General features: G+C 45.9%; 1 protein-coding gene and 1 long non-coding RNA gene across 2 annotated transcripts; both read left to right on the top strand.

Moving 5' to 3' along the window:
* The first annotated feature begins 634 nt into the window (after positions 1-634).
* Positions 635-27,362, top strand: MAL2 (mal, T cell differentiation protein 2). The gene is made up of 5 exons (XM_081919054.1): positions 635-775; positions 5,637-5,807; positions 18,052-18,240; positions 24,965-25,996; positions 26,205-27,362. Exons 1-4 carry the CDS (start codon positions 641-643, stop codon positions 25,034-25,036), a joined length of 567 nt encoding a protein of 188 aa, XP_081775180.1. The 5' UTR covers positions 635-640; the 3' UTR covers positions 25,037-25,996; positions 26,205-27,362.
* Positions 823-5,595, top strand: LOC309374254. Its single transcript, XR_014170456.1, has 3 exons — positions 823-1,713; positions 2,058-5,245; positions 5,469-5,595. It is a non-coding gene; the product is annotated as an uncharacterized lncRNA (long non-coding RNA).

Here is a 27,362-nt window from a genome sequence, read left to right as displayed (position 1 = left end):
CTCAATGTGGCCAATGCAGAGCTAGACGGGACAACTGTCCGACTCAGTTTCCTATGCTCCTGAGCGTGTGCAAAGTGCAAAGTCCTTTTTCCTTCCTTCTTTCCTAGCCTTCCCCCCCCCCCAACACAAATCGGGCACCAGGGATGCCCGTCCAGAAAAAAAAACCCTTAAAAAGGACTCGGTGCTTAAAGACGGCCAAGATTGACGCAGGCCAAGTCTGTGTCAGCCTGTACAGCGCCGAGCACACGCTTTGCCTTGATTAAAGAGGCGTGTGGAAGAAGCGTGTGCGTGTGCATGCGCGCGCACGTGTGTTTGCGTTGCCTTGATCAAGACGGAGCCCCCTCTACCTCGGCACCGGACGCGGGAAGGTGGGCGCCAAGGCCGCGTCGGCGATCGGCGAAAGGGGGCGGGGGATCGGCGGGGCGGCGCCCAGCGAGTACACTCTCCCGGCCCGCCACCTGCGCCTCCGCGCTTCCCTTTCTGGTCCCTCCTTCTTCCTTCCCTACCTGGCCGCGGCCACGTCAGGGGCTCCTGCTGCTGCCGCCGCCGCCGCTTCTGCTGCCTCTCTCCCTCCCTCCCTCTCGCCCGATCGCTCGATCCCTGCTCTGGGATCCCCCCCCTCACCTACCCCGGAGGAACCATGATCTCCTCCCGAGGGGGCGCCATGCCGCCGCCCCCCAACGCCACCGCCTACTACCCGCCGCCGCGCATCACCCTGCCCTCCGGCTTGGAGATCCTGCGCACCTACTCGGGGGCCTTCATCTGCCTGGAGATCGTAAGTGGGGGAGCGCGGGTGGGAAGGGAGGAGATCGGGGCGGCAGCAACAAGTGGGAGGCAGAAAGGGAGCACTCCGGGACCTCTCTGCCATGATTGTGCCGGAGGGGATTTTATGCAGTTGTATTGCTTCGCTGGGCGCTAAAAAAAAAACAACCACCACCAGTTGCAGTTTTTAACATTGGTTGAAAAGTATATGTTTCCCATGCATGTTTTTTCTCTTCCTAGCATTTCCCTAGCAGAAATGCACCAGGTGACATGTCTGTCCCACACCTGCCCCTCTTCCCCTCTCAAACCAGGGCACATAGTTTGCTGGAATTCAGCAAGATGGATCCCCACCTTGAGTTCTTCCATGGAAGAAAGGTGGAATACAAGTGTGTGTGTGTGTGTGTGTGTGTGTGTGTGTGTGTGAGAGAGAGAGAGAGAGAGAGAGAGAGAGAGAGAGAGAGAGAGAGAGAGGGGGAGAAATATCTAAAATGACACCAGGGTGAAAGGTGTACCTGTTCAATTGCTGCTTACCAAACACAGCTGTTAGTCATGAGATTCCCTAACCACTTCTTAAAATTGCATTTATCTATTCCCTCGAAGTCTTTCCTAGCTACAGCTTTTCTCATTTCCTCCCTGATTTGGATTTTTTTTAAAAAAATATATAGTCTTCAATCAATGTTCCATGTTTACTTGGTCTTTGAAATGATAGCTGCATTAAGGGCCAGTTGTGGGTTTAAATCATGTGACACGACCTCATTCCTAGAGCCCCCTTAATTGCTCATTTCTCTTCCCAACCCTACATGTCTTACTTGGACCCATGCCATCTTAGTTAAAAGCTTCCTGTCTTGCCTGATTTCGCTTATGCGGCGCTCATCTGTATAAGCCCCACGCTGTCTGAATAGCAGCAGCTTTCCAGGGTCTCAAAGTAAAAGTCAGAGATCTTTTAACTAGGTAAAGGTAAAGGTACCCCTGCCCGTGTCCGACTCTAGGGTTGTGCGCTCATCTCACTTAAGAGGCCGGGAGCCAGCACTGTCCGAAGACACTTCTGGGTCACGTGGCCAGTGTGACATCGCTGCTCTGGCGAGCCTGCACCAGCGCAGCACATGGAAACGCCATTTACCTTCCCGCTTTAAAGCGGTACCTATTTATCTACTTGCACTTAAGAGTGCTTTCGAACTGCTAGGTGGGCAGGAGCTGGGACCGAATGATGGGAGCTCACCCCGCCGCGGGGATTCGAACCACTGACCATGCAATCAGCAAGCCCTAGGACGCCAACACCTTAACCTCTTAACCAGGAGCCAAGACCTTAACCTCTGACATTATGCATCCATCCAAAGCTCTGCTTCTGGGCTATGGCCCTTCCCCACAAATCTCCCCCTTCCCCACCCCCATCCAGCCTTCCCAAGGTGGCCAGATGCAAAAGAGACAGGGCACTCCATAGAAGAGGAAATTTCAGCAGGTGTTGCATCCCTCCACCGCAACTCTCTCATCCTGACCAGTTCATACACCCATTCCATTCAAGGTTAACTGGCTTGTTGTGAAAGCAGCCGCAGAATGTGTGGTGACAGCCAGTCTTGGGTGTGGCTCATCGCAACTACAGATTGCAACCTTCTTGTACCATGGATAGCGAACTCTGCCTGCCCAAATGTGGTTGGACTTAGCCCTAGCCAGGATAGCTAGTGGCCGGGGATGATGGAAATCGTGGTCCACAGCTTCTCCAGCCCTCTTCTGTGCTATCATAGACACTGCTAAGCCAGGTTTAGTTTCAGAGTTCCCCTGGCACGGCTCCTGTAACAGCATGCAAAAATTCAAGAGCTGGCATTTCCCGCAGCAACGAGAAAATTTTCTTCCTTCTATGCAGCTGTTAAAATCCATAGGAGCCCAGCCACAAAACTGGGTTGGCAACCTTGTTTTTTTTCTTATTCTCACCTGTGTGGATGTACCCAGTCTGTTACACCCTCCTCAGACACACCCACATTACAGGAACACCTCTCCCTATTATTCTCACATGCTCTCATTATTTCTCTGGATCACGCATGCACCTTCTTGAACTTCATTCTTCCTCATGCACTCAGCTCCACGATGCTTCCACTCCCTGTTACCCACATCCCTGGACCTGTTAAAGACAAACACTGCCCACCCCCCAAAGGAGTTTAATGGTAGCCCATGAAAGCGCTTTAAATCCAGAGTGTGATTCACAAAATGGACAGTCCATCATATACCATTTGCCTAACAAGCCAAACTGGAAATCCAGTCACAGGCTTCCTTCTCTTAAAACCTGCCATTTAATTGTAGGGTAGATTCATTGAACTCTCTCCCACCGCTGCGCATACACAAATAATTTCAGTAATGAATTTCAATCTGTTCTCTCCCTTCTCTTTAAAATTCATGTTTCCTGAACAAGTTTGCATGCTAATTGTTTGCTGTAGCAATTAAAATGCTTGCTGGTTCACAAGTAAATAAAGTACGTCTAGACTATACTGAAGCGATCCATACGTTGTTTGTGTGGACAGTTGTCTCTTGCACTCCAGAGTTGTAACTCCTTAGAGACAGGGAGCAATTGTGAAATGAATTGACTTTTGTGTTGCTCCCTCTTGGCAGAGATGCAGGGATATGGAGCAAGATTGCCTGCTTGAAATCCAAAGCTGCAAATTCCTATGCAAATAACCTGGGTGTAAGCCCCATTGAATGCGCTGGGACCTACTCCCAAGTAAACATGCATAGGATTATCTTGTATGTGCCTAGAGTTTTCCAGAATAAGCAAGTGATTAAGAGCAGAACAGCGTTTCCCTCTTTGAGATCGAAAGTAAATTCCCTCCTTGTTTGCTTAGTAGGGTCATAAATATTTAGCGACTGGGAAGCGAACGCCTTGCAGAGCTCAAGTTAGACAGAAGGCGCAAAACAGGAGCACAGGATCATGCAGATAGGTGGCGGAGTTAGTAAATTATCCAAGCAAGATCATGGAAGAAGAAGAAGAAGAAGAAGAGTTTGGATTTGATATCCCGCTTTATCACTACCCTAAGGAGTCTCAAAGCGGCTAGCATTCTCCTTTCCCTTCCTCCCCCACAACAAACACTCTGTGAGGTGAGTGAGGCTGAGAGACTTCAGAGAAGTGTGACTGGCCCAGGGTCACCCAGCAGCTGCATGTGGAGGAGCGGGGAAGCAAACCCGGTTCACCAGATTACGAGCCCACTGCTCGTAACCACTACACCACACTGGCTCAGTGGACTGGACAGTGTCTACTGCAGTGCAGGGAACCCTTGGCCCTCCAGGCAGTGCTGAACTACAACTCCCAACAGCTCTTGACAGCATTGACCAGGGATGATGGGAGTTGTCGTTCAGCAACAGCCAGAGATCCAAATGTTCCCCCCCACCTGGTCATAGAGCCATGGAACTGACAGGGGTCTCAAAAACCATCTAGTCCACCCCCTGCTCAACACGAGAAAAACAGATCTTTGGCATCCCTGACTGATGGCTTGAAGACCTATAGTGAGGTACAGCCCACCAGCCCCCTAAATAATTGGGAAGCTGCTCTTACCATTAAGAAGTTTATTTTAAGGCCTAACAAACCCAGGACAGTTCTGACATACAGCAAGTATGGACAGAAGGAGCACACAGTTTGGCTGAAATTAAATAGGTGTTCCTGAATGGGAGACTGTCTGAGAATCCTGCGAATGCCTCCTTGAGCTCCCTGGAGGAATAGAGAGATAGAAGTATGTAATACAACAGGTTTGCGCTTGATTTCTGCCTGCAAAAGTGTTCTTGGTTGAAATTGTTCACCAAAATGCCCTACCTTCTTTGCAGTTGGCAGGTTCTCCCTTCCCTGCTACTCCTTCAGCTCCGCTCTTTTCTCCAACCAATCAGGGATCACACAGCGAGCACGATGACACCCCAACTCCACATAGCCCACGAGCGTATCTCCGTTGCTGAGGCAGCCAAGGCAAGGCTCCCTGGCAGGATGCAGCGATTCCTCTCACAGCATGACAAGGATCATTGGTCCAGTTGCCTTGGCAACAGGGACATTTCTTCTCATGCACACCCAGGCACTGCTGCACCCTTTCCTGCCTTCCCTGGGGAAAAAAACCACAGGGGGAAAGGTGTGCTTTTCAGGGTGTGCGGAAGCGCTAGCAAAAAACCAAGCCGTTCCGTTTTGACTTAGTCCTACAAAGTACTCCCTGTTTCCTCTTCCAAGCGTTCGCTTTGCCCTTCGGAAGGGCCTGAGAATGACCACCCTGCAGTCTGTGTCATTTGATCCCTGGCCAGGAGACCATTGGATCCACCATAAACCAGAGGCTTTGTTGGTGTGGGGGAGTGCCAGAGGGCCCATGGCTCCAGGCGTGGATTTTTGAGGGGGCAAATCTTGGGCTTAGGTATCCTGGGCCCAAATCATTCAGGGCTCTGTCTATCAACACAAAAGCCTTGAACCTGGTGCATGGCATGTGCTGCCCACATCAGCTGTCTAGCTATTGTTTCCTATACAGTGGTACCTCTGGTTGCAAATGCGATCCGTTCTGGAGGCCCATTTGCAACATGAAAAGAGCGCAACCTGACGTGCCATATCTGCGCAGGTGCGTGGCGCGATTTGGTGCATGCCCGAGCGGCAAAACCCAGAAGTAACCCTTTCCGGTACTTCCGGGTCGCCGTGGGATGTAACCTGAAAGAACGTAACATGAAGCAAACGTAGCATCAGGTATGACTGTATTCAGAATGGAGTGGCAATGTTCCAGGAAGCAAGGGAAGCTCCACTTCTGGCAAACGGTGACTTTCTGAAGTCCGGGACGACACATATTTTGTAAATACAGTGTGATTATTGTGCACATACGTTTTGGTTTTAAGACCTTCTTTTGTTTTGTGTTTTCCCTTTGTGTTCTCAGCTGTTCGGAGCACTTGTCTGGATTTTAGTATCCGCCACCCACGTCCCTCTGCCGCTGCTGCAGGGCTGGGTGATGTTTGTGTCGGTGACGGCCTGCTTCACCTCCATCTCCTTCCTCTGCGTTTTCCTCTTCAGTTACAGAGAAAGAATCGCAATTGATTGGAACCGTTTGGTAAGCATTTAAAAGGCAGCACATTGTCGTTATTATTATTATGAAATAGAAATCAGTTAATAGCAGTGTCTTCCGGGGCTGTAACATTCTCTGGAAAGTTGGACCCAATTTGCAGATGCAGTCTCAAGTTTGTTAGCAGGTACAAAACAACAAAGCTAGAAAAAACACATTTTATTTATTTGATTTCAATCCCACCAAGGAACTGAAGGTGGTGACATACATGGTTCACCCCTCTCTGCATTTTACGACATCCCTGTGGCTAGGATAAGAAGCAGAGAGTGGCCCACGGCCACCCAGTAAGTTTTGAACCTTGTTCTCCCAGGTCCTGGGATCCCACAGGACAGAGAGTGGTCTAAACCACTGAGCCTCTTGGGCTTGCCGATCAGAAGGTCGGCGGTTTGAATCCCCACAATGGGGTGAGCTCCCATTGCTCTGTCCCAGTTCCTGCCAACCTAGCAGTGCGAAAGCACACCAGTGCAAGTAGATAAATAGGTACCACTGTGGCGGGAAGGTAAACAGTTCTTCCATGTGCACTGGCGTCCGTCACAGTGTTCCGTTGCGCCAGAAGCGGTTTAGTCATGCCGACCACATGACCTAGAAAGCTGTCTGTGGACAAACGTTGGCTCCCTTAGCCTGAAGCAAGATGAGCACCACACCCCATGGTCGCCTTTGACTGTACTTAACCGTCCAGGGGTCCTTTACTTTTACCTACCTTTTAGTCCCCCTAGGGCTCTTAACATTTACAGCTCAATAATTTGTATGTTTTCACTCCCAAGTAATGGATGCATAGCATTGCAGCAGTAATGTATAGGAGCAATCAGAATTTACTTAAAATGTCCCTCCAGTTATATCAAAGCAGATAGATATAGACATAGACTTAGAGGTATAGATATAGATGTTTTCTTTTGTATAAGTGCCTCCCAAAGCCGTGGATATTATTATTTAATGATTGTTGAATGTTACTTTTTTGATATTGGTTACCTGTTTTTAAGTTATGTTTTATTATCACATTTTTGCATTGCATTAGATTATTATAAGATGTCCATTTTTTGTTTCTTCAGCTTGTAAAACTGCCTTGGGTGTTGTAAGATAGAAAGATGGTATACAAATTAAAAATGATGATAATGATGATGACGGATGATAAACTTCAATTTTTAAGAGAGGTATCCGTTCTTGTGCGAGAGGGCAGGGGGCATGCCTTTTTTATTAAAACCCCTACTGCAACATTGGGAAGAAGACTCTCCTCCCATCTTAGAGCACCTGATTTCTTCAACAAATGCATAAATTAATACTGAAACAATTTAGTTTATTATGATGCATGCAAATAGCTCCAAGGTGACAGCCACACTTTCCCATGAGCATTTTGTAAATCCCTGCTTTATTAGGAGGAAAAGTTGTGGATCTTTCACGACTAATTAGCAGTTACGCGGGGCAGAACATTTTCCATTTCATAAATTCATCAGTACCGAATAGATGTCAGTTGCAGATACAGTGCTAGGCAGGTCTTGGCCGTTTCAAAGCTTTTAGCTTTGTTTACTGAGCACAAGTAAAATAAACATGCTATGTTAGATCGCTTCTGGTAGTCAAATAATGTACGAAGGGCACAACATTGGCTACCTCTCTTCTAAGGCATCGGGGGAGGAAACCACCTTTTCAAAGTGAAAAATTTACAGTGCGAATTACCATATTCCAATTCAAAATTTCCTGTAAACTGCACATCACCACTGATTCACAAGTGTGAGTTCATCGCTTATCACATCACAGCTCTTTGCTGAATGTGTGAACTGGGAAAAGTGCATTTGAAATGATATGGCTTCTCCTCTCCATGGGGATTGTTCTAGGATGATTCATTCATACTTATGCAAATCATAACTTGATACTGCCATAAGGGAGTTATTAACATGCATGCCCTTGGCTGGCTAGTTGATGTCCAGGAAGACTTAAAGGAGCCTTCCTGGGTCCTCAGACATTGTTGGGTTACAACTCTCATCATCCCAGACATTTGCCTATACATGATTGCTTGGGACACTACTATTCTAGAATGAGAGTGGACAGAAATTAGTTGCTGATGCTGTTTTATGTCATCTGATCAAGTCCACAAAAATGTTTTGCTCTTGAGGAAGTCAAACCAATCCTGATGGGTAGCCAGGGTGATGTTCTCCAGATGTTGCATCCGTAATGCCCTTCATCCCTGACCACGAGCTGGGAGATGATGAGAGCTGGAGTCAAGTAACATGGAGCTTTTCAAGCAGATGTTGGATGGTCATCTATTATGGATGCTTTAGCTGAGATTCCTCCATTGCAGGGGGTTGGTCTAAATCAGTGATGGCCAATCTTGGCCCTGCACTTGTTTTGGGACTACAATGCCCATCATCCCTGGCCACTGGTCCTGTTAGCTAGGGATGATGGGAGTTGTAGTCCCGAATCAGTGGGAGGGCCAAGTTTGGCCATCACTGGACTAAATGATTCTTGGAGTGCCTTCAGACTCTACAATTCTATGGTTCTACAATCTGGAGTGCACCTAGTGTTGCTCTTGAAGTACTGTGGACACTGGATTGTCTACAATGCTGCTCCTGCTCAGAGAAGACCCAGGCAAGTTATTGAAACTGACTACTTCATGGTCATTCATTCCAGGGAGTCTACTCAGAGTAGGACTAATATTGGCGGCAACCCAGAAACTCTGTGGAGGCTGTGCAGACTAGCAGAGGAGAGCACCTTTCAAGACCGCACTATGCTACAGGGCCACTGGAGAGATTGTAAACCTTTCAGACCCAAATTGAAGCACTTAGAAATTATCTCACTCCCGTGGGTGAACAATTCCATTAGTTTCAATGGAAGCAAATTTCAGCTGGGGATAGGCTTGTCAACGCCTACTCCTCAATGTTTACGCCATGCCTGCAGAGATGGAACCCTCGTGGTTTACCTGGGTGTTCCTTCGGTGTTGTTGTGGCATTATATCCATCTCTTTGTCTGTTGTGTGCGCGCAGAGTGGGAGCACTCTGAAAGCACTTTTGATCTGGAACGCCACAAACACCTCCGTGTATGTTTGCATTCATCCTTTCCTTGCTTGCACAGCAAACAAGAAAGACCCATGGCTCTATTGCAGATTTCAGGCTTCTCCTGCACAACACGCCCCAGTCTGCAGTGCCATGGAGAATTGCTTGCTCGTTTGACCTTTGTTTTACACCAGGCGCTTAATTTGTGTCAGCTAATGCAGGTCCAGGCCTGCCTGCTATATGTCCCACACCAGGAAACCATTCCTAAATTACGTCGGGCCTTTGCATCAATTTTGCAGCATAGAGTTAGCCATATTGCCATATTGCCTTTCATCGCACACTTTGGGCTCCTCCATACAACCTGTTTGTTGAGCATTCATCCTGAACCGCTTTCACAAAGCTCATGCAGTGCTCAGAGAAGGCCTTGTCTGTATTCAGCGTTTGTTTTTATTTGTCTGAGGAGAAGCAATGAGCATTCATCCCCATTTGTTTGTTTGGTGGTTATACGTCTTCCCATTCATCGATTGTTAATGACGGAAGGACCACAGCTTTATGGTAGAGCATCTTCTTTGCATGCACAAGACCGTGCGTTCAATCCCTGGCATCTCCAGGTGGGGCTGGGCACGCCTTCTCCTACCTGAAACCCTGGAAAACTGCTGCCAGCCAGAGTAAACAATGCTGAGCTAGATGGTTTCACTTGTGGTAAGGCAGTTTCCTATGTTTATCCCACACTTTATAGCACATATCGCTGTCATTTTCCTGTCTGCAAAATGTCTTTTTAAAAAAGCAGCTGATTTGTTATCCCAGAATCCTTTTCAATTTATGCAAACCTACATTTCCCTTGGGACGCGGGTGGCAATGTGGGTTAAACCACAGAGCCTAGGACTTGCCGATCAGAAGGTCGTGGTTTGAATCCCCGCCCCGGGGTGATCTCCCGTTGCTCAGTCCCTCCTCCTGTCAACCTAGCAGTTCGAAAGCACGTCAAAGTGCAAGTAGATAAATAGGTACCGCTCCAGAGGAAAGGTAAATGGCGTTTCTGTGCACTGCTCTGGTTCGCAAGAAGCAGCTTAGTCATGCTGGCCACATAACCTGGAAGCTGTCTGCGGACAAACGCCAGCTCCCTCGGCCAATAAAGCATGAAGAGCTCGCAACCCCAGAGTCGTCCGCGACTGGACCTAACGGTCAGGGGTCCCTTTACCTTACATTTCCTTTAGAGTGGCTTCACTGAAGTGGGAGCCAATCCTGGTGAGGGAGCTGTTCTCTCTGAAGTTTGGAGCTGTCAGTAGAGTCTGTCCTAGTATGGAGACTCTTCAGTGGTGCAACTGGAATAAATAAGGGAATAGGGGTAAAAATCTCTGGTAGTCTGGGGACTCAGCTATATAGCTGCAAATAAAATGTTTTAAGTGCAATATGCAATGTGACACTAGATGGTCAACAGTGAACTGTATGGAAAATTCAATGTATTTTTTATAAAATGCACAAAAAAGCATTTTCAGAACATTTTTTTGTACGTGTGTAGATTCCACCTGGGATTCCTTGTTTCCATTACAGAGTGGAGGAGGTAGCAGCAGCGGTGGAGGAAGCCACTTGGGCGTCTGGGGTGGCACGCCCAGGGGTGGGGTGAGCCGCCCATAGGGGTGGGGCACACCGCAGGGCCTCCAGAGTCTGCCTGCCTCCTCCCACTCAGCCACCCTACAGCTGGTGGGGAGGCAGTGGGCGGACTGTTTGGGCAGCGCGGGGCCTGCGTGCGCCCAAGCCACTGTGTCTCTCCCGGGAGAGATGCATGGCTTGGACATGCTGCAGGCCCCACGGTGAGTGGTGCCCGCCATTTGTCACCCCCTTCAGTGGTCACACCTGGGGCGTCCCACATCTGCCACACACCCCTTCCTCTGCCCCTGAATAGCAGTTGTGAGGGGCAAGACAGCTGAGTGGCATAGGGAAGCTAGTGGGTGTGATCCAGAGGTGTCAAGGGCATCAAGAGAAAGAAGCAGTGGGCTTGCTGGCATGGCTGCCGTTTTAATTGTCCCACAATGCAACACCCTTTTGGAATGGGTGGGTCCTCATTTTGTCAGTTCTGTTCCAGTGGTTTTCTGGTTTTGTCTGTGTCGAAATCATGGTGTGGGTTATTGAATTTGGACCCCCAAAATCTTTAAAAAACAAAAACATGCCTTTCCCTCTGGCAAAGGTTTCTGTCCTTCTACTAGTGACAGAGAACTTTATTGTACTGGTTGCCAAGGGGCAGAGGAAGTTCCAGGCGGGTAGAGGAAATGAGATTATCTACCTTCTGAAAACACCCACAATGACCTGCGCACACTGGGCTACTCATACGGGATGTATGTGGTCCCTTCATCGGCCAGAACTTTGAGCAAAGGTGTTGCCCATTGGACCTAGGAGATGAATGGTGGTCCTTAGTCCATGGTCACTACAAACTGCTTATTGTGCTGCTTGTTTCTGTTGGTTTCTGCTTCCTTCACTGAGCAGCAGAAGTGCTTGTCACGAGACAGGTTGTTTACATTCCACAGTCTGTACTGTTGGGTTTCTCACGGGAACGGGAGACTGGATATGACGTACACTGGTTTCCTGTTTTTCACTGTTCTTTGCAGTTTCAGTTTGTGATTCTCTCCGTGCTTTAGAGGAGAGATGACGCTTTCTCTGCTCCGGCAGAGGGAAAATGTTTTTCTGTAACTTACCAGCTTTGAACTGTAAATAAAGTAGTATAGAGCATGTTGGCTCATACTTCTCATCATTCCGCTGTGCACTGGATACTGCTTATCAACAACATTTGGTTATGGGCCCAGAAATATGCAGTGTTTTGAGGATGCACTTCAGAAGTCGGGCTCCTGGCAAAGGAACAAAGGAGCAAGAGACGAAGTGCCGGCAAAGTATCGGAAAAGCAGCAGAGAGACGGAACGCACGGTATCTGCTCTGCGCGTCAAAATGATTGATGAAGGTATGTGCTACTGCTCCGGGCAGCCTGCCAGCTTCTAATTAATGGCTTTATGGCTGGACTTTGAACTTTTAATAGCCGGTTTTGCCGCGGCACAGGCAATTGGCTCAAAGGGACGCTATGCTGGGAAAGTGAAAGTAACTTTTAGAAGTGCTGTTGTTTCAAAGCAGCTGCAGAATTCAGTGACGCAGCAGGAATTAGGACATAGAGAAAGCACTTGGGGACTTTCGCTATTGAACTTGCTTTTGGAATGCAGTTTGAAGCAGCTGCAGATAAGCAAAGCAAATAAACAGAAGAGCGGCGCAGGCTCAAAGGCAGAGGCTGTTTTGAGATTGCCTTTGGATTGAAGCAGCTGTACACAGAAGCAGCATGTATACAGCAGCTTGATTTAAAGCAGCATAGATGATGCAGGAGGCAAATGCCAGAGTCATGATGGCTAGCTGCAGAAGGCTGGATGAGGCAAGTGGGGATTTGATACCACTGATCAGCCAAATGCTCAACTCACAGTAGCCTGTGATACTGCCATGATTCAGAATGTAGCAGATCGGCGGGGTGATGGCTGCATGGAAAAGGGGGAGACTTCACAGATGTCATCCCATAGTGCAGTGGAACCACCAGATGGCGCCAAAGCTTTGAAGGCAGTGAAATGCTACTCGTGTGGACGTCTAGGCCATATGAAGAGGGAATGCAAATATCCCAGGGCCAAGACAGAGCAGCGCAGTGAAAGCTCATCGCGTGGAAAAGGCCAGAGCAAAGGCAAAGGTCCGGTGTCCAGGACAACGCAGCACAAGGCAATGGTCTCACGCTACGCTCCAAAGGTTGCAAAGGTTGCAGAGGTTGCAGAGGTCCAGAAGACGTCTAGATCTTTCTTCGTTGTTGATTCAGCGGCAACGCATCACATGTGCAACGATAAGCGACTGTTCGTGTCTTTTACACCGCAGGAAGGTGCAATTCACCAGGCGGATGGCCACACTATCCCCAGTAAAGGCTACGGAACTGTTGTTCTTCACAGTTTGGACTTATCGATACAGGACGTGCTTTATGTGCCGGACGCGAAACATAATCTGCTTAGCGTTGGACAGCTGATGGAGCGGAAAATAGACGTTTCCTTTAAAAACAAAAGATGCATCATCACCAAGAAAAATGATTATCAATTGTATGCTGAATTTGTTGATCGTTTGTTTCTTTTGTATTATGATGATGTTGTGCAGGATGACACTTGTTGCATTGCAGGTTCTAACAAAAGTTTGCATGCAGAATGTATTCACGATTTTCACAGGAAATTTGGACATTTGCATTTTGAGGCAGTATCAAAAATGCCTGCCTTGGTTGAAGGTATGACTATTAAACCCTGCAGGTACCACATGAAGTGCAAGGCATGCGCAGCAAACAAGGTAAAAATGGCTGCGAAAGGTAAGGTATCTAGTAGGCAAGCTACAGAACCATACCAGGTTGTTCATGCTGATTTGGTTGGTCCACTAGCGCCCTCTTTGGGTGGGAATAGGTACTTCATGGTTCTTATTGATGCATTTTCCAGGTATATTTTTGTGTACAATCTCAAGCAGAAATCAGAGGCTTTTCCTAGGTTCAAGGAATTCTGTGCTTGGTTGGGAAATGTGCATGGTAAGAAGATTAAGATTCTTTTCACTGACCGGGGGGGGGGGGAATTCACTTCTCAGCAGTTTGAAGCTTTTCTCGCTGAGAAAGGAATTCAACACGATTTGTCTAGTCCTCGCTCGCCATGGCAGAATGGACTTGCGGAACGGGCAAATCAAACATTGCTTCAAGGGTTAAAAACCTTGCTGCATGATGCAAATCTTCCAGAGAGTTATTGGGCCGAAGCTCTCTCATGTTTCACTTACAGTTATAATCGCAGGTTATCTTCAGCGATTGGTTGTACCCCCTATGAGAAGATGTTTGGCAAGAAGCCATACATCAAACACATGAAAATTTTTGGTTCGGACATGTGGGTTCACTCACCACAAAACTCCAAGTTAGACAAGCGTGGTTTGCATGGTATCTTTCTAGGTTATCAGAAAGGGTCTTACAGAATAATGATGACTGACTCTAAGGAAATTAAGCTCACAAGAAGTGTTGAGTACAATGCCAAGTGGGGGGAGAATGTGGGAATTTTCCAATGTTATCCTGATGACAGTGATGAGACTGAGGATAGTCAAAAGCAACCACAACAACCCACACCCACTGATGAAGGTTCTGATTCTGAGTCTGAAACTGAATCAGATGATTCAGAGGATTTCAAGAGTGCGAAAGCCTCTATGCGACCCTCTGAAAGCTCTGATCAAGAATTGGAGGAACCATTGTTCACAATAGGTCACTTTTCTCCTAAGAAGGAAGAGGAGAGTGTTGAAGACTTAAGGCTAATTCGCAGGTCACAGAGAGCCACAAAAGGCAGACCTCCAAAGAGATTTGCTGATGAATTTGCTAAAATAGCGGTGACAGCTGTTAAAAGCTCCAAGAAGGTATTTGAACCTTCAAGTTTCCAAGAAATCCAGGATTTGGATTCAAAGGAAGCTGAGCCATGGTTAAATGCCATGAAGGCTGAGCTTGATTCCTTGGAAAGGAACAAAACATGGGACCTTGTTCCAGTAGTTCCAGGAATGAAATTGCTTGGAAGCAAATGGGTCTTCAAAGCGAAGACTGATCAAAATGGCAAGATAGTCAGACACAAAGCCAGGTTGGTAGCCAGAGGTTTTGCACAGGTACCAGGTGAAGACTATCACGAGACCTACTCACCCACAGTGAGGTATGAGAGCATTAGGCTTATGCTCAAGCTAGCTGCAGAGGAAAATCTACGCATTAGTCACCATGATGTGAATACAGCTTTTCTGTACGGATCTCTAAATGAATCACTTTATATGCTTCCACCTGATGGCGTACAGGTAAAACAGGGATTTGTTTGTGCTCTGAAAAAGTCCCTTTATGGTCTCAAACAAAGTGCACGGTGTTGGCACACAAAACTCACTGAAGTATTGTTTTCTCTAGGTTTTAAGCAAGGGAAAGCTGATCCATGTGTGTTTGTCAAAGAGGAGGGGCAAAAGAAACTGTATTGTTTGTTTTATGTTGATGATCTTTTATTCTTTTGGAAAGATGTCACAATGTACAATAACGCCCTAGCTCAACTTAAAGAGCACTTTGACATGAAAGATCTTGGTGAGGTAAACAACTACCTATCTCTGGAAATAGAGAGAGATCAAGATGGTAACATTCTAGTACACCAGTCACGGAAAATTGCTGCTGTGTTAAGCAAACTAAACCTGATGGATGCTAACCCTGTGGACACACCGATGATAACAGGTTATCAGGTAGATGACACTGAAGAAGCATTTTCTGACACTACACTGTACAGAAGTGTGCTAGGCAAGCTAAACTTCATTGCCAGATGTTCAAGACCAGACATTGCTGTTAGCTGTAATTTGCTAAGCAGACAAGTCAACAATCCTACTGTTAAGGATTGGAAAGCTCTGAAACGCATAGCGCGGTATTTGAAAGGCACTATGCATTACAGACTGAGATTTAACAATCAGAAGTCTGGTGGTCTTGAGATATTTGCAGATGCAAGTTTTGGAAGTGACACTACAGACAGGAAAAGTACGTCTGGAGTTTGCTATAAGTACAATCAGGGTCTATTTGATTGGTCATGCAAGAAGCAAACAACAGTTAGCTTAAGTACTTGTGAAGCTGAACTGAATGCACTGTCTTATTCACTTAAAGATTGTGAATGGTTGTTACAATTGTGCAAAGACATGAAAATTCCTGTCAAATGTCCAATCCAGGTTTACCAAGATAACAAAGCATGTTTGGCTTTGCTGAATTCTGAAGGTTGTAAGCAAAGCACGAAGCACTTGCAATTGAAGGTGCAACATGCTAGGGAACGTATTCAGAAGGGACTCGTAACGGTGTCCTATATGCCAGGTAATGAAATTCCTGCTGATGTATTGTCCAAGATTGTATCAAGGGATCAACACTGTACCTATGTGCAGAAGTTGGGTTTGTACTGATATTGTACGAACACGCTGCCCAGTGATGTTCACAGAAAGGGGGAGGATGTTGGTTTCTGCTTCCTTCACTGAGCAGCAGAAGTGCTTGTCACGAGACAGGTTGTTTACATTCCACAGTCTGTACTGTTGGGTTTCTCACGGGAACGGGAGACTGGATATGACGTACACTGGTTTCCTGTTTTTCACTGTTCTTTGCAGTTTCAGTTTGTGATTCTCTCCGTGCTTTAGAGGAGAGATGACGCTTTCTCTGCTCCGGCAGAGGGAAAATGTTTTTCTGTAACTTACCAGCTTTGAACTGTAAATAAAGTAGTATAGAGCATGTTGGCTCATACTTCTCATCATTCCGCTGTGCACTGGATACTGCTTATCAACAACAGTTTCCTCGAAGGATCCTGGTTCCCTTGTGTGTTCCTAAGACAGGAACAGTAATTGAATTTCTGTGAATTGCCTTGTGGCTTCATCTATCATACTCCAGGAGAATGCCCTTTCATATGATGGATGGCGTGAGTGCCTGTGTGAGAAGGGAAGGCCTTATATTCAAAGAGGTTATTGCAGTGGTTCTCTGTGAGATTTCACACAGAGGCACATTATGTACATATTTACACACACACACACACACAGCCTGTGTTTCCACTCACTGGAACCACAAATCTTGCCACACACTCCTTCCACCTACCTCAAATGCAGCACACATTACTTTTTCTCTGTAGGGTTGAACAGCAGCTGTTCGCTCATATGAGAGAAACTAAAGAAGCAAACCCGGGGAGTTTGCTAAATGTTAGGAGGAAATCTTCCAGCCTACACCATCCCTGATCTGATCTTTTCCCCTGGCATTTCCCGACAATATTGTTTGGTAGCTGCTGCAGGAGTGAGCAACTACCAAAACCCTAAGCACAGCGACATCCCATTTTTCCTTTTGCAAAAGGTTGCCAAAGGAACATTGGCTGAAAGCAGTCAACATCCCCTGTAACACAGGGTTAGGCCCTGAGTTCATTCCTGTTTTGTTTCTACCATATAAATCAAGGTTGGGAAACTTTGGGTCTGTGGGCCAAAAGTTTGAGTTTGTTTGAAACCTAAACAGCTTATCTCTTATTCCTTTGTAAGTGTTTCTAAAAACCGTTTTTGTAAACTCAGGGAAGCGTTTCAGCCCTGCTCTTTAGTTTGCTGGAAATCATTTAAAATCATTTAAGGTTTACAATGTTCTCATAAATAGGGCTATGTTTAAAACTTGTCATTGAGGTTTTTATACCTTTTTTGTAAACTCAAGGAAGTGTTTCAGCCCTGCTCTTGAGTTTGTTTGAAATCACTTAAAATCATTTCAGGTTAATAAAATTCTTTATTTCCTTCTGAGGAAACTGATTGGTTCAGTGAAACGACTTTTGTAGCCGGCATCTCATAAAGTCTTTGTTTAATTCTACGTTAATTTTTCCTTAATTTTTTGTTATTTTTGTTGTTTAATTCAATTCTATAGTCGATTACATCTCGTTTCAGGGATTTTCACAGCAATTCTTTTGTTTTGTTTTGTGTAATTTCTTGGTTCCGTGACTGTATTTTTTTCACCGAAGGTGGCCCTCTAGGCTGCTGTCTCTGGCCCTTAGAATTCTCCTCAGGCCACAGCCCTCTCTGGACGCCCAAGTATATTTTCTTGGCTGGGATGTGTCCTTGAGCTCTGATAACCAACCCTCCAACATTCTTCAGATGAAAATCAGGAAATGGGTCCTTTCGGTGCTGTGCTTCCATGCAAGTCAGCAGGCTCATGCGAGAGCACAGCTCTGAAAGATCTTCCCGAGCTCAGCGGTGGCAGTGCTGGAGAGGGAGAAATTAGGACATTCTGCCATCCAATCAGAAGCCAGGATGGCTTCTGTAATTCCAGTATTTCACAGGAAAACTGGGATGGCTGAGGGGTGTGTATAATGCCTCTTGCTTCCCTAGAAGGGTGGGGTGGGTAGGAATTAGCCTACTGCAGAAAGGAAAAACCCACGTGTGGTGCCCTGCGTGCTTCAAAAGACAAAGGCTGTGTGGAGTAGTGGTTAGAGTGTCTGACTAGGACCTGGCAAGCTCAAGTCCTGAAGCTCACTGGGTGACCTTGGGCCAGTCCTTGTCTTTCAGCCTTTCAGTGGTTGTGAGGATAAACTTGAGAGGGGAAGATGCAGGTTCCTCTGCCTTGAGCTCCATGGAACAGAGGTGGGGTATAAATTTAATAACAAATATTAATCCTGCTTTTATTTATTTTATTGTTCCGCTCGAACCGACTCTTTATTTTTATTTTTGTTCCTTTTCAGGATTTCATTTACCACGCAGGTGTCTTTGTCTGCTATTTTGGGACCTTTCTGCTGCAAGCGGCAACCACCTCTTTGCATTCTCACCCTGTGAAGTACACCGTCAATTTCGACACCACCAGGAACATCACTACCACTAGCTTTGAGAAGCTTCTAAGTGAACACGAATACAACTTGAGCATCGCAGCTGCAGTAAGTATTATAAAGGCACATCCTTAAAGGGAGAGGGGACAAGTTTCTCCCTCCTCTTCTCTCTCCTTTGGACTGTCTTTCTCTCCTGACCATGAGAGGGCTCTGATGGGATACAGTGGTACCTCGGGTTAAGAACTTAATCCGTTCCAGAGGTCCGTTCTTAACCTGAAACTGTTCTTCACTTGAAGCACCACTTTAGCTAACGGGGCCTCCTGCTTCCGCCGCACCGCAATTTCTGTTCTCATCCTGGATCAAAGTTCTTAAACCAAGGTACTATTTCTGGGTTAGCAGAGTCTGTAACCTGAAGCGTCTGTAACCCGAGGTACACTGTCTTGAGGGCTTACCCAGCCTTCCTTTTTGTTGTGTTCCTAGACAGTGCTCCACGCTTTAAAGCTCTGTGCCTGAGCACTTACTTCTTTGTCCTGGAGGTTTCCCTGGGGAGGCCCACATTTAATCTTTTTCAGGCCAGAATAATAATAATAATAATAATAATAATAATAATAATAATAATAATTTTTATTTATATCCTACGCTCCCCAGCCAAAGCCGGGCTTAGAGCGGCTAACGTCATACAAGTAAGGCAATGCATAAAAACAAGTGATCAATACATTAAGATACATCCCACAATTAATTCAAACAAATTAAAACTGGACAAGTGGCAATATTCAGGTTAAAACTGCAGGCGGTTACCAACTGTTTTCCACTGATATTATAAGCACCTGTGAGCGGGCTGGGAACCTCCTTTGTGCTTGTTCTTATACAAGGAGAAAATGAGTCAGACTGAACCCTGACCAAAGGCCCGGCGGAACAGCTCCGTCTTGCAGGCCCTGTGGAAAGATGTCAAATCCCGCAGGGCCCTAGTCTCTTGTGAGAGAGTGTTCCACCAGGCCGGGGCCATGGCCAAAAAGGCCCTGGCTCTGGTTGAGGCCAATCTGTTCTCTCTGGGGCCCGGATTCTTTAGGATGCTGTTATTTGCAGACCGTAAGGTCCTCCGTGGGGCATACCAGGAGAGGCGGTCCTGTAGGTATGAGGGTCCTAGGCTTAATGAATAAACGGACATAAATCGGACATCAGGAATCACAAGACAGAGAAACCAGTAGGAGAACACTTCAATCTCCCAGGACATTCTATACAAGATCTCAAAGTAGCTGTTTTACTACAAAGGAATTTCAGAAATAGACTGGAAAGAGAAGCTGCTGAATTGCAACTTATCACCAAACTTAAAACCATGGAGAGACCTGGTCTGAACAAAGACATTGGATTCTTATCTCATTATACATGACAAAGCCACTTTTCACCTTCTCACCCCTTGCTTTTTCCTGTAAGACCTATTGCAGTCGTTAAGAGTCGTCAACAGGCTCATCACAGCCATCTGCCAATCACCCATTCCCACCACCCTTCTGAGTAATACCCCTCCCCACCTTCTCACTATATAGAAGGGTCTGGAAACTTCTGTTTCAGTGTATCTGAAGAAGTGTGCATGCACACGAAAGCTCATACCAAGAACTAACTTAGTTGGTCTTTAAGGTGCTACTGGAAGGATTTTTTTTTGTTTTGACTAGACTTAATGGGCTTTAAAGGTTAAAACCAGCACCTTCAACCTGATCCTGTACTCCACCGGGAGTACCCTACCCAAGCTTTGCCCACTTTAAGTAGAGAGCCTGCAGTATACCTGAAGGAGCGTCTCCACCTCCATCATTCTGCCTGGACACTGAGGTCCAGCGCTGAGGGCCTTCCGGCGGTTCCCTCACTGCGACAAGCCAAGTTACAGGGAACCAGGCAGAGGGCCTTCTCGGTAGTGGCAGCCGCCCTGTGGAACACCCTCCCACCAGATGTCAAAGAGAAAAATAACTACCAAACTTTTAGAAGACATCTGAAGGCAGCCCTGTTTAGGGAAGCTTTTAATATTTGATGAATTATTGTATTTTAGTGTTTTGTTGGAAGCCGCCCAGAGTGGCTGGGGAAACCCAGCTAGATGGGCGGGGTATAAATAATAAATTATTCTTATTCTTATTCTTCTTATTATTAGAAAGTGCTCTTGGGCATCACCTGCTGAGAAGTCATCAGGGAGTTTGAGGTGCTCAGTGTGCAAGGGGCAGCTTTCTCAGGGAAGAACAACTTATTGGTTGGTGTCTCTGGTGGTTTGCAGGTGGGGGGAGGCTGCCAGGGCGATTTCCCAGGTGCATTTGGTGGGGGCGTGCTGCCCACACCACTGTTCCCGAGCCAGCCCTGTTCTATCTTGCGAGGCTGGAATCTGATCAAAGCAGGGCTGGCTCAGGGAGGGCGGAGCAAAAAGGATGCAACAGCCTCGCGCCCTTCGATCTCAGCTCCTCAGGGGCGAAGCCACATGCAAGGTGCGCATGGCGTTCTTCTCAGGCTGCCGTCTCCGAGCCACTTTCCAAAGCTTCACAAAGTGGCACAGGCCTGGTGTTGCTCTGGCGGTAAGAGCTGGTATGTCATGGCGCAGTTAAAGCACGCTCCGCCGCTGGTAGTTTGAGGGCCTCGGGGTTTGAGGGGCTGCGGCTCAGACTTGGAGTCCAGGCCTAAACCTGGGTTCAACCCCTCCATGGCTTGCACTGCTGGTTTTCCTGATGCAGCTGGTTCTTTCTGCTCTCTGTCAGAATCTTAGTTGCTGTATAGCAGGCATTTCCAACAGGTAGATCGCAATCTACTGGCAGATCACGGGGGTGCCCCAGGTCGATCGCCACCCCCCAGGTCGATCTCCCTCCCCCCAAAAAAAGTTCAACAACTTTTGCTTCCTAAAACAACCTTGGTAAAAGTAAAGGGTAAAGGGACGCCTGACCATTAGGTCCAGTCGCGGATGACTCTGGGGTTGCGGTGCTCATCTCGCTTTACTAGCTGAGGGAGCCAGCGTACAGCTTCCAGGTCATGTGGCCAGCATGACTAAGCCACTTCTGGCGAACCAGAGCAGCACATGGAAACGCCGTTTACCTTCCCGACAGAGTGGTACCTATTTATCTACTTGCACTTTGACGTGCTTCCGAACTGCTAGGTTGGCAGGAGCTAGGACTGAGCAATGGGAGCTCACCCTGTTGCGGGGATTCGAACCGCCGACCTTCTGATCAGCAAGTCCTAGGCTCTGTGGCTTAACCCACAGCGCCACCCGCATCCCTCAACAACCTTGGCTTCTCAAAAAAAGCTCAACCACTCTGGTCCTTCCTCCAATGACAATGGGTAGATCACTGCCAGTTTTTTTAAAAATACTGTGAGTCTCTTGGAAGTTGGACATCCCTGCTGTATAGTGTCAGGATTATGACACTTCCTTGTTTGGGAAGTCTTGACTAGTGATGACCAGGCTTTTTTTTTGGCAAGTGTGAGTGCTGTGGATGAGAGGGAGGGAGGGAAAGAGAAAGAGAGAGAACACCACACCCTGGTGGTTTTGCCTGTGGTTTACGAAGCTGCAAAACAGGTTAACAGAGCAAGAGTGAGTAGGAAATCCATAATGTGGAGCTGAATTGATGCTGAGCTGACCCCATGGGTCAAGCTACTGCTTTTCACTACTGCTGCCTGTGCCACTTTTGCAGTGCTTAAATTGGGGGCAGGGCAGGGAGAGGAGCTGTACCCCCTTAGGAGTTGCGACTGACCCTCTTGGCTACATAGGAAGCTGCCTTATTTTGGCTCAGACTCTTTGCCCATCAAGCCCAGTGCAGCTTGCTTGGACAGGCAGCAGCCCTCAAGCATCTATCCCACCGCTTCCTATAACACGATCCCTTTAACAGGAAGTGCCAGCTATTAAACCTGCGACCTTCTCTGAGGACAGTATGTGCTTCTCCACTGAGCCACACTCCTTCCCCTGAGAGGATGTGGGAAGGGCTGAAAGCATTTCTCTAATGTCCAGCCAGGCTTCTTGGGCCCCCTTCCTCCTGTCCCTTGTCTGTTTCTTCAAAGGGTCCCCTTGAGCTTTCTCCCTTCCATTATGGCTTCTATAGGACTCCAGTCCTCATTCCACCCCTAAAGTCGATGTGCTTCCTTTGAGGACACACAGTGCAGATTAATAATCATTTCTCCTCTCCAGGAAACCCTGGAAGCTATAAGTCAGGGGTAGCCAACATGGCGTCCTCCAGATTCTGTTTGACTACAACTCCCATCATCCTTGGCCATTGGGACCTGGAGTCCCACAACATCTGAAAATGTCCTGTTGCAATGTTTCTGAGAATGACATACTAGAGAATACTAATATTTCACCAGACTACAACACCCAAGATTCTTTGGAGGGATTCATGACTAGTTAAACCTGTCTAAAACATATAGTAAGGCTAAATCCTCAATGTCTGCTTGGACACGCACTTGAGTCACTGCCCTGGTTCCTTGTGACCCAAAAGGTGCGAATATCATGCGCAATCAGGGATTAGTTATCTTTTTATAAGAACAAAACTTACGTAAGGATACACTTTGAACTTGGTGGGGCTGGTGCTCAGATAGATCTGCTTTATTACCAAGGCATTAGGGAGACATCAAAGCCATTAAGCAATCTATGGAGCACAGTCCCAACGTTAGAAAGAAACCTGGATTACGTTTCAGATTGAGAATTATTGCCAAACTTATATAACCAAAGTTGATGTCATCCACATTATTTTTGGGTGACTCACTTCAACGGTTTTGATGAACAGGTAGATCAAAGAACATGTTATGCAGGGAATCTCCCAGCAAGATTTCTCTCTCTCTCTCTCTCTCTCTCCCTCCACCCCCCCTCCACTTTTCTTCTGTGAAACCTGAGGAATACTTTACTATCCCACCAACCCAATTGGCGCAGTTTTTCAGGTCTTTAAAAATGTGTTGCTCTTCCCATTATTTCCTTTTAAAGTGATGAAGTTTTAGGTGCCCTTTTGGTGAGGGGAAATGGGAGGTTGGGGTTGGAAGAGAGCAGGACTCCTGCCTAAAGCTTGGAGAAAGAAGTGGGCCACTGGCGGAGGAAGAGGAGTGCAGGGGGAGTGCACCGCCCCCGGCAGCGCAATCCGGGTAGGGATTGAAATATTTCATTGAAGTTTGAATTTGTTTTGTTCTGGATTGTTTTATTTGATGTTTTAATGTGTTGTAAACCTCTGAGGGTTTTTTCTTTAAAATATAAAGTGGCATAGAAATGATGCAAATAATAATAATAATAATAATAATAATAATAATAATAATAATAATAATAATAATACAGTCGTACCTTGGAAGTCAAGTGGAATCCGTTCCGGAAGTCCGTTCCGGCTTCCAAAACGCTCGGAAACCAGGGGGCCACTAGGGCCGCATCGGAAGATGGCTGACAATAACATCTCTCTGACCCACACGAGGTAATTAGGAGGCTGTGATGGGAGTAAATAGCCTCCCTACCCCCCCAAGGTTGTGGGGGGGGCTGCCCTTGCCTGCTGTGCCCTATACCACCCCTGAATTTGTGGGGATGAGGGCACTAGGCAGAATGCCCTCCTGTGGATCTCGGCGCTCCTGGACGCTGTCTCTAGCTGCAAGAACTTCAAAAGGAACAATTAGGAGAAGCGAATGCACATATTTCAAGCAAGGAGGGGGAGTAAAGACTGCTAACTGAAGATATCTCTGATAAAACAAGACGAGTCGGAGGAATAAGAATTAATCATGAGAAGATACGCCAAGACTCGGTATGGCAAAGGGACTGGATGGGGGAGGGGAAAAAACTTTCCTTTCTTTTCTCTATGTGATTAAATAAGAATCCCCCCCTCACAAGTCAGAAATGTCGCTTTAATGACTTAAGCTGTGGATTTATGACTCTGTAGAGATAAATTTTCAAACCAAAGCATGTTTTAAGAAGATCGTGGAATAGTTTAAGAGCTTTGGAATGACGCAGTTAAAAATACCGTCGCCATGTTGGCAAGCTCTGTCGGAGGACTTGAGTCTGGGAGGAGAAATAGAGCTGTTTTTATATTGTGGGTGAGACTCCTCAGAGGGACTTAAGAACGACAGATCCCGAGATTAATGATGGAAAGAGCGATGTTATTTATGAAAGTGATGATATATGGAAACCATCTCAATATGAGGATTGGACGAACGAAAAAATTCACGCAGGACTATAATTGGTGTTTATCTGCTTAGGGAGATTATCAGAAGAGATCATAAAGAAAAAAAGAAAAAATATACGAACAAGATGTGATGTGGAAACAGCAAGATAAGACTGGATAGAATTATGAATTTTATTTGGATTGATTTGGAAATTAACGCAGTAGCAAGAAGATGATCGGAATACCCATTCGGAACTTGAAATATGGGTCCCCTCAACAAAAAATTAAAATTCGGCTTTGTAATTCGGAATTTATGTGATTTGATTTGATTTGATTGGTCGGTTAATAAAAATTATTTAAAAAACAACAACAAAACGCTCGGAAACCAAAGCATGGCTTCTGATTGGCAATCAGAAGCCAAGTTGGATGTTCAGCTTCCAAAAACAGTTCAAAAACCGGAACACTCACGCGTTGTTTGGGAGCCAACGCGTTTGAGATCCAATGTACGACTGTAATAATAATAATAATAATAATAATAATAATAATAATAATAATAATAATAAATCTCACTGCAAAAAAGGTGCCTAGGCATTCTGTTGTGGCACGCATAACCTTGATTTAAGGAGCCATGTGATGATTAGCTCATATATCTGAGTTTCTGATTGGGAGGGAAGAGGGATTTGAAATCTAGTGGAACAGCCAATTTTCTATAGGAAAACTCACCTGGCGCTTTCTTCCTCCCTCTGCAGATCTTTGCCTTTGCAACAACTGTGTGTTATGGGTGCAGCACTACCCTGGCTCTACGAAGATGGAAGCTATAGCACTAGAAGCGACCAGGCAGCTAAAGGGCATCCCGTCTCGTTTGCGTACTTGTTCCGATGATCAAATGATGTACTACTTGTGGAGTTGCAAAGGATGCTTGGAACACATTTATATTTTTCTAAGATGTTGACACACACAAACATACACAAGAAGTCTATGTCATAATTATATATGTGTGTATATAATATATATATAATATATATATTTGGACAAGGGTGGGGGGAAAATTTCTTGTTTATTTCTCCGGTTTTCAGTTGCTTATGTTAACTGATTTCCCAGGAGCGTTATCCTCTGCTACAGATAGTATTATAAAGTTGAGTGATGGAATAGGGTTATCGTCGGCAGACAACTGCGTACTTCTTTTTTTTTTGGTGCTAAACATCTGCTTGCAAGAGAAGCAAACATCTCTGCAGACGGGCTGTGTCTCTCTCACACACGCAAACACAGGGAGGCAGCTATGAAACGATAACCCGCCGAGCATCCGCCTGAAAGCTAACTGTGTTTGCAGGCCTGCCAACATCAGCAGCTAAACACAACCTCCATTTATTTCAGTGCGGCATCCTTTGGCAACCTGGTGCCCTCCAGATGTTGTTTTGGTCCCGCTCCTATCAATTGTCATTCCACAACATCTGTAGGTTGGCAAAAGGTGCAGTGGGGACTGTGCTGGACTAGGGTTACCAACTCCCTGGGTTTGGCCCCGAGTTGGGTTTTGCAGTCAAGTCTCAAGGCCATTGGATAGTGTCAAATTGCTGCCTTTGAATCTTGAGTCTAGGAGGTTTTCAGTAGTATTCCTCTAGAACAGTATAAAAATAGCTCACCATTCTGAAAGAGAAAAAGTGTAAACTTTTCTATCAATGTTTCCCCAGATTTCCAGTTTCTCCAGTGGAAAAACCAGGGAGGAAATTTACCCAACCCCATATTAATGTTTCCCTGTTTCCCTTGATCTTCACATCTGTACAGTGGTACCTCGCAAGACGAAATTAATTCGTTCTGCGAGTTTTTTCGTCTTACGAAGTTTTCGCCTTGCGAAGCACGGATTCCCATAGCAATGCATTGAAAATCAAACTTGCAAGACGTTTTCGTCTTGCGAAGCAAGCCCATAGGGAAATTTGTCTTGCAAAGCAACTCAAAAAACGAAAAACTCTTTCGTCTTGCGAGTCTTGTAAGTGCCACCACTCTGAGCCCCTGTTAGCTCACTTTTCAAGAACTGGCCGCTCCATTCCAGAGATCTGTCAACAGCATGTGGGATTTCCATGGAAGTCTCTTAAAATCATTTAACAATTCCTCAGGAGCTATGCTAGGTGGGTTCTAATGCTCTTGATCTGATGTCTATGCAGGCGGTAAATGTAATATTTTTCAGAAAGTTGATTTCCCTTTTTTTATTACTTTAAAAAGAAAGTAATTTATGGAAAGGTGGGTGGGGGAGTCTTTTAATATTCATTCAGTCCTTATATAAGGATCTAGCTTTAGTTTTAAAACTGTACTTTTCACCTGTAATCTTCAAAGCATTTTAGAGAAAAAAATTCTTGCCCAAGAGGAAAAATTTAGGTAAGCAATGTACTCAAAGCTTTAACATTAGCAGAGAATGGAAGTGTACTTTTTTAAAAAAGGCAAGCCAGGAATATTAATTGGTTGGATTTGAAATCATGACAACTAGCAAATTCAATAACCACATAGATCTCAAGTCGGGCTCTTTCTATCTGGTATTTGTTGGACTGATAATATTAATATTTTTTACAGCTCTGAATTTAAATTGTATATCAAAATTCCTTTTTGAAATGATTTGTGTTTCTTCAAGGGAAATAGTTATATTCAGTTTTAAAATACATACCTGTATTGATTAGCACTGTAGCACAAAACAGGGATATTGTTTCAACTCTGTGTGGGCTGTATAAACTTGGATTTTATTTCTTTCTTCTCCTGGTCCTGTGTGTCTTACTGCAACAATATGGAGTCCCTTTCCAACTTTTGCAGGCAAGATCTGGAAAGTGCCAATGTCTAAACTCATATTATCTAATTTATATTGCAGACTCCCGCACATATCAGAAACGGCTTTAGATTCTGAAAGCCAATAGCTTCTTGCATTGACAAATTTTGTTTCAGCAACATGTATTTATATTGCAGAGCACCTCTAAAGCATTGTTCTCAGTGTGGAAAAAATGTATATTTGTGGTTAACTGTTGTGCAGGTTACTCCCTTGAATATAAATGTTTGCACTATTTCACCTGGATGAGCAAGTTCTTAACCCATTTATGCTTTCTGTAAGTGTGGCATTTACGCTTTCTTCTAATGAAAGTTTCTTAAAGATCATGTGAATGGAACTGA

The sequence above is a fragment of the Podarcis melisellensis genome (genome assembly GCF_964234715.1).
Source record: "Podarcis melisellensis genome assembly, chromosome: 7".
Taxonomy (NCBI): Eukaryota; Metazoa; Chordata; class Lepidosauria; order Squamata; family Lacertidae; genus Podarcis; species Podarcis melisellensis.
Note: the sequence above shows the minus strand (reverse complement) of the source record. Positions and strands in the feature narration are given on the sequence as shown.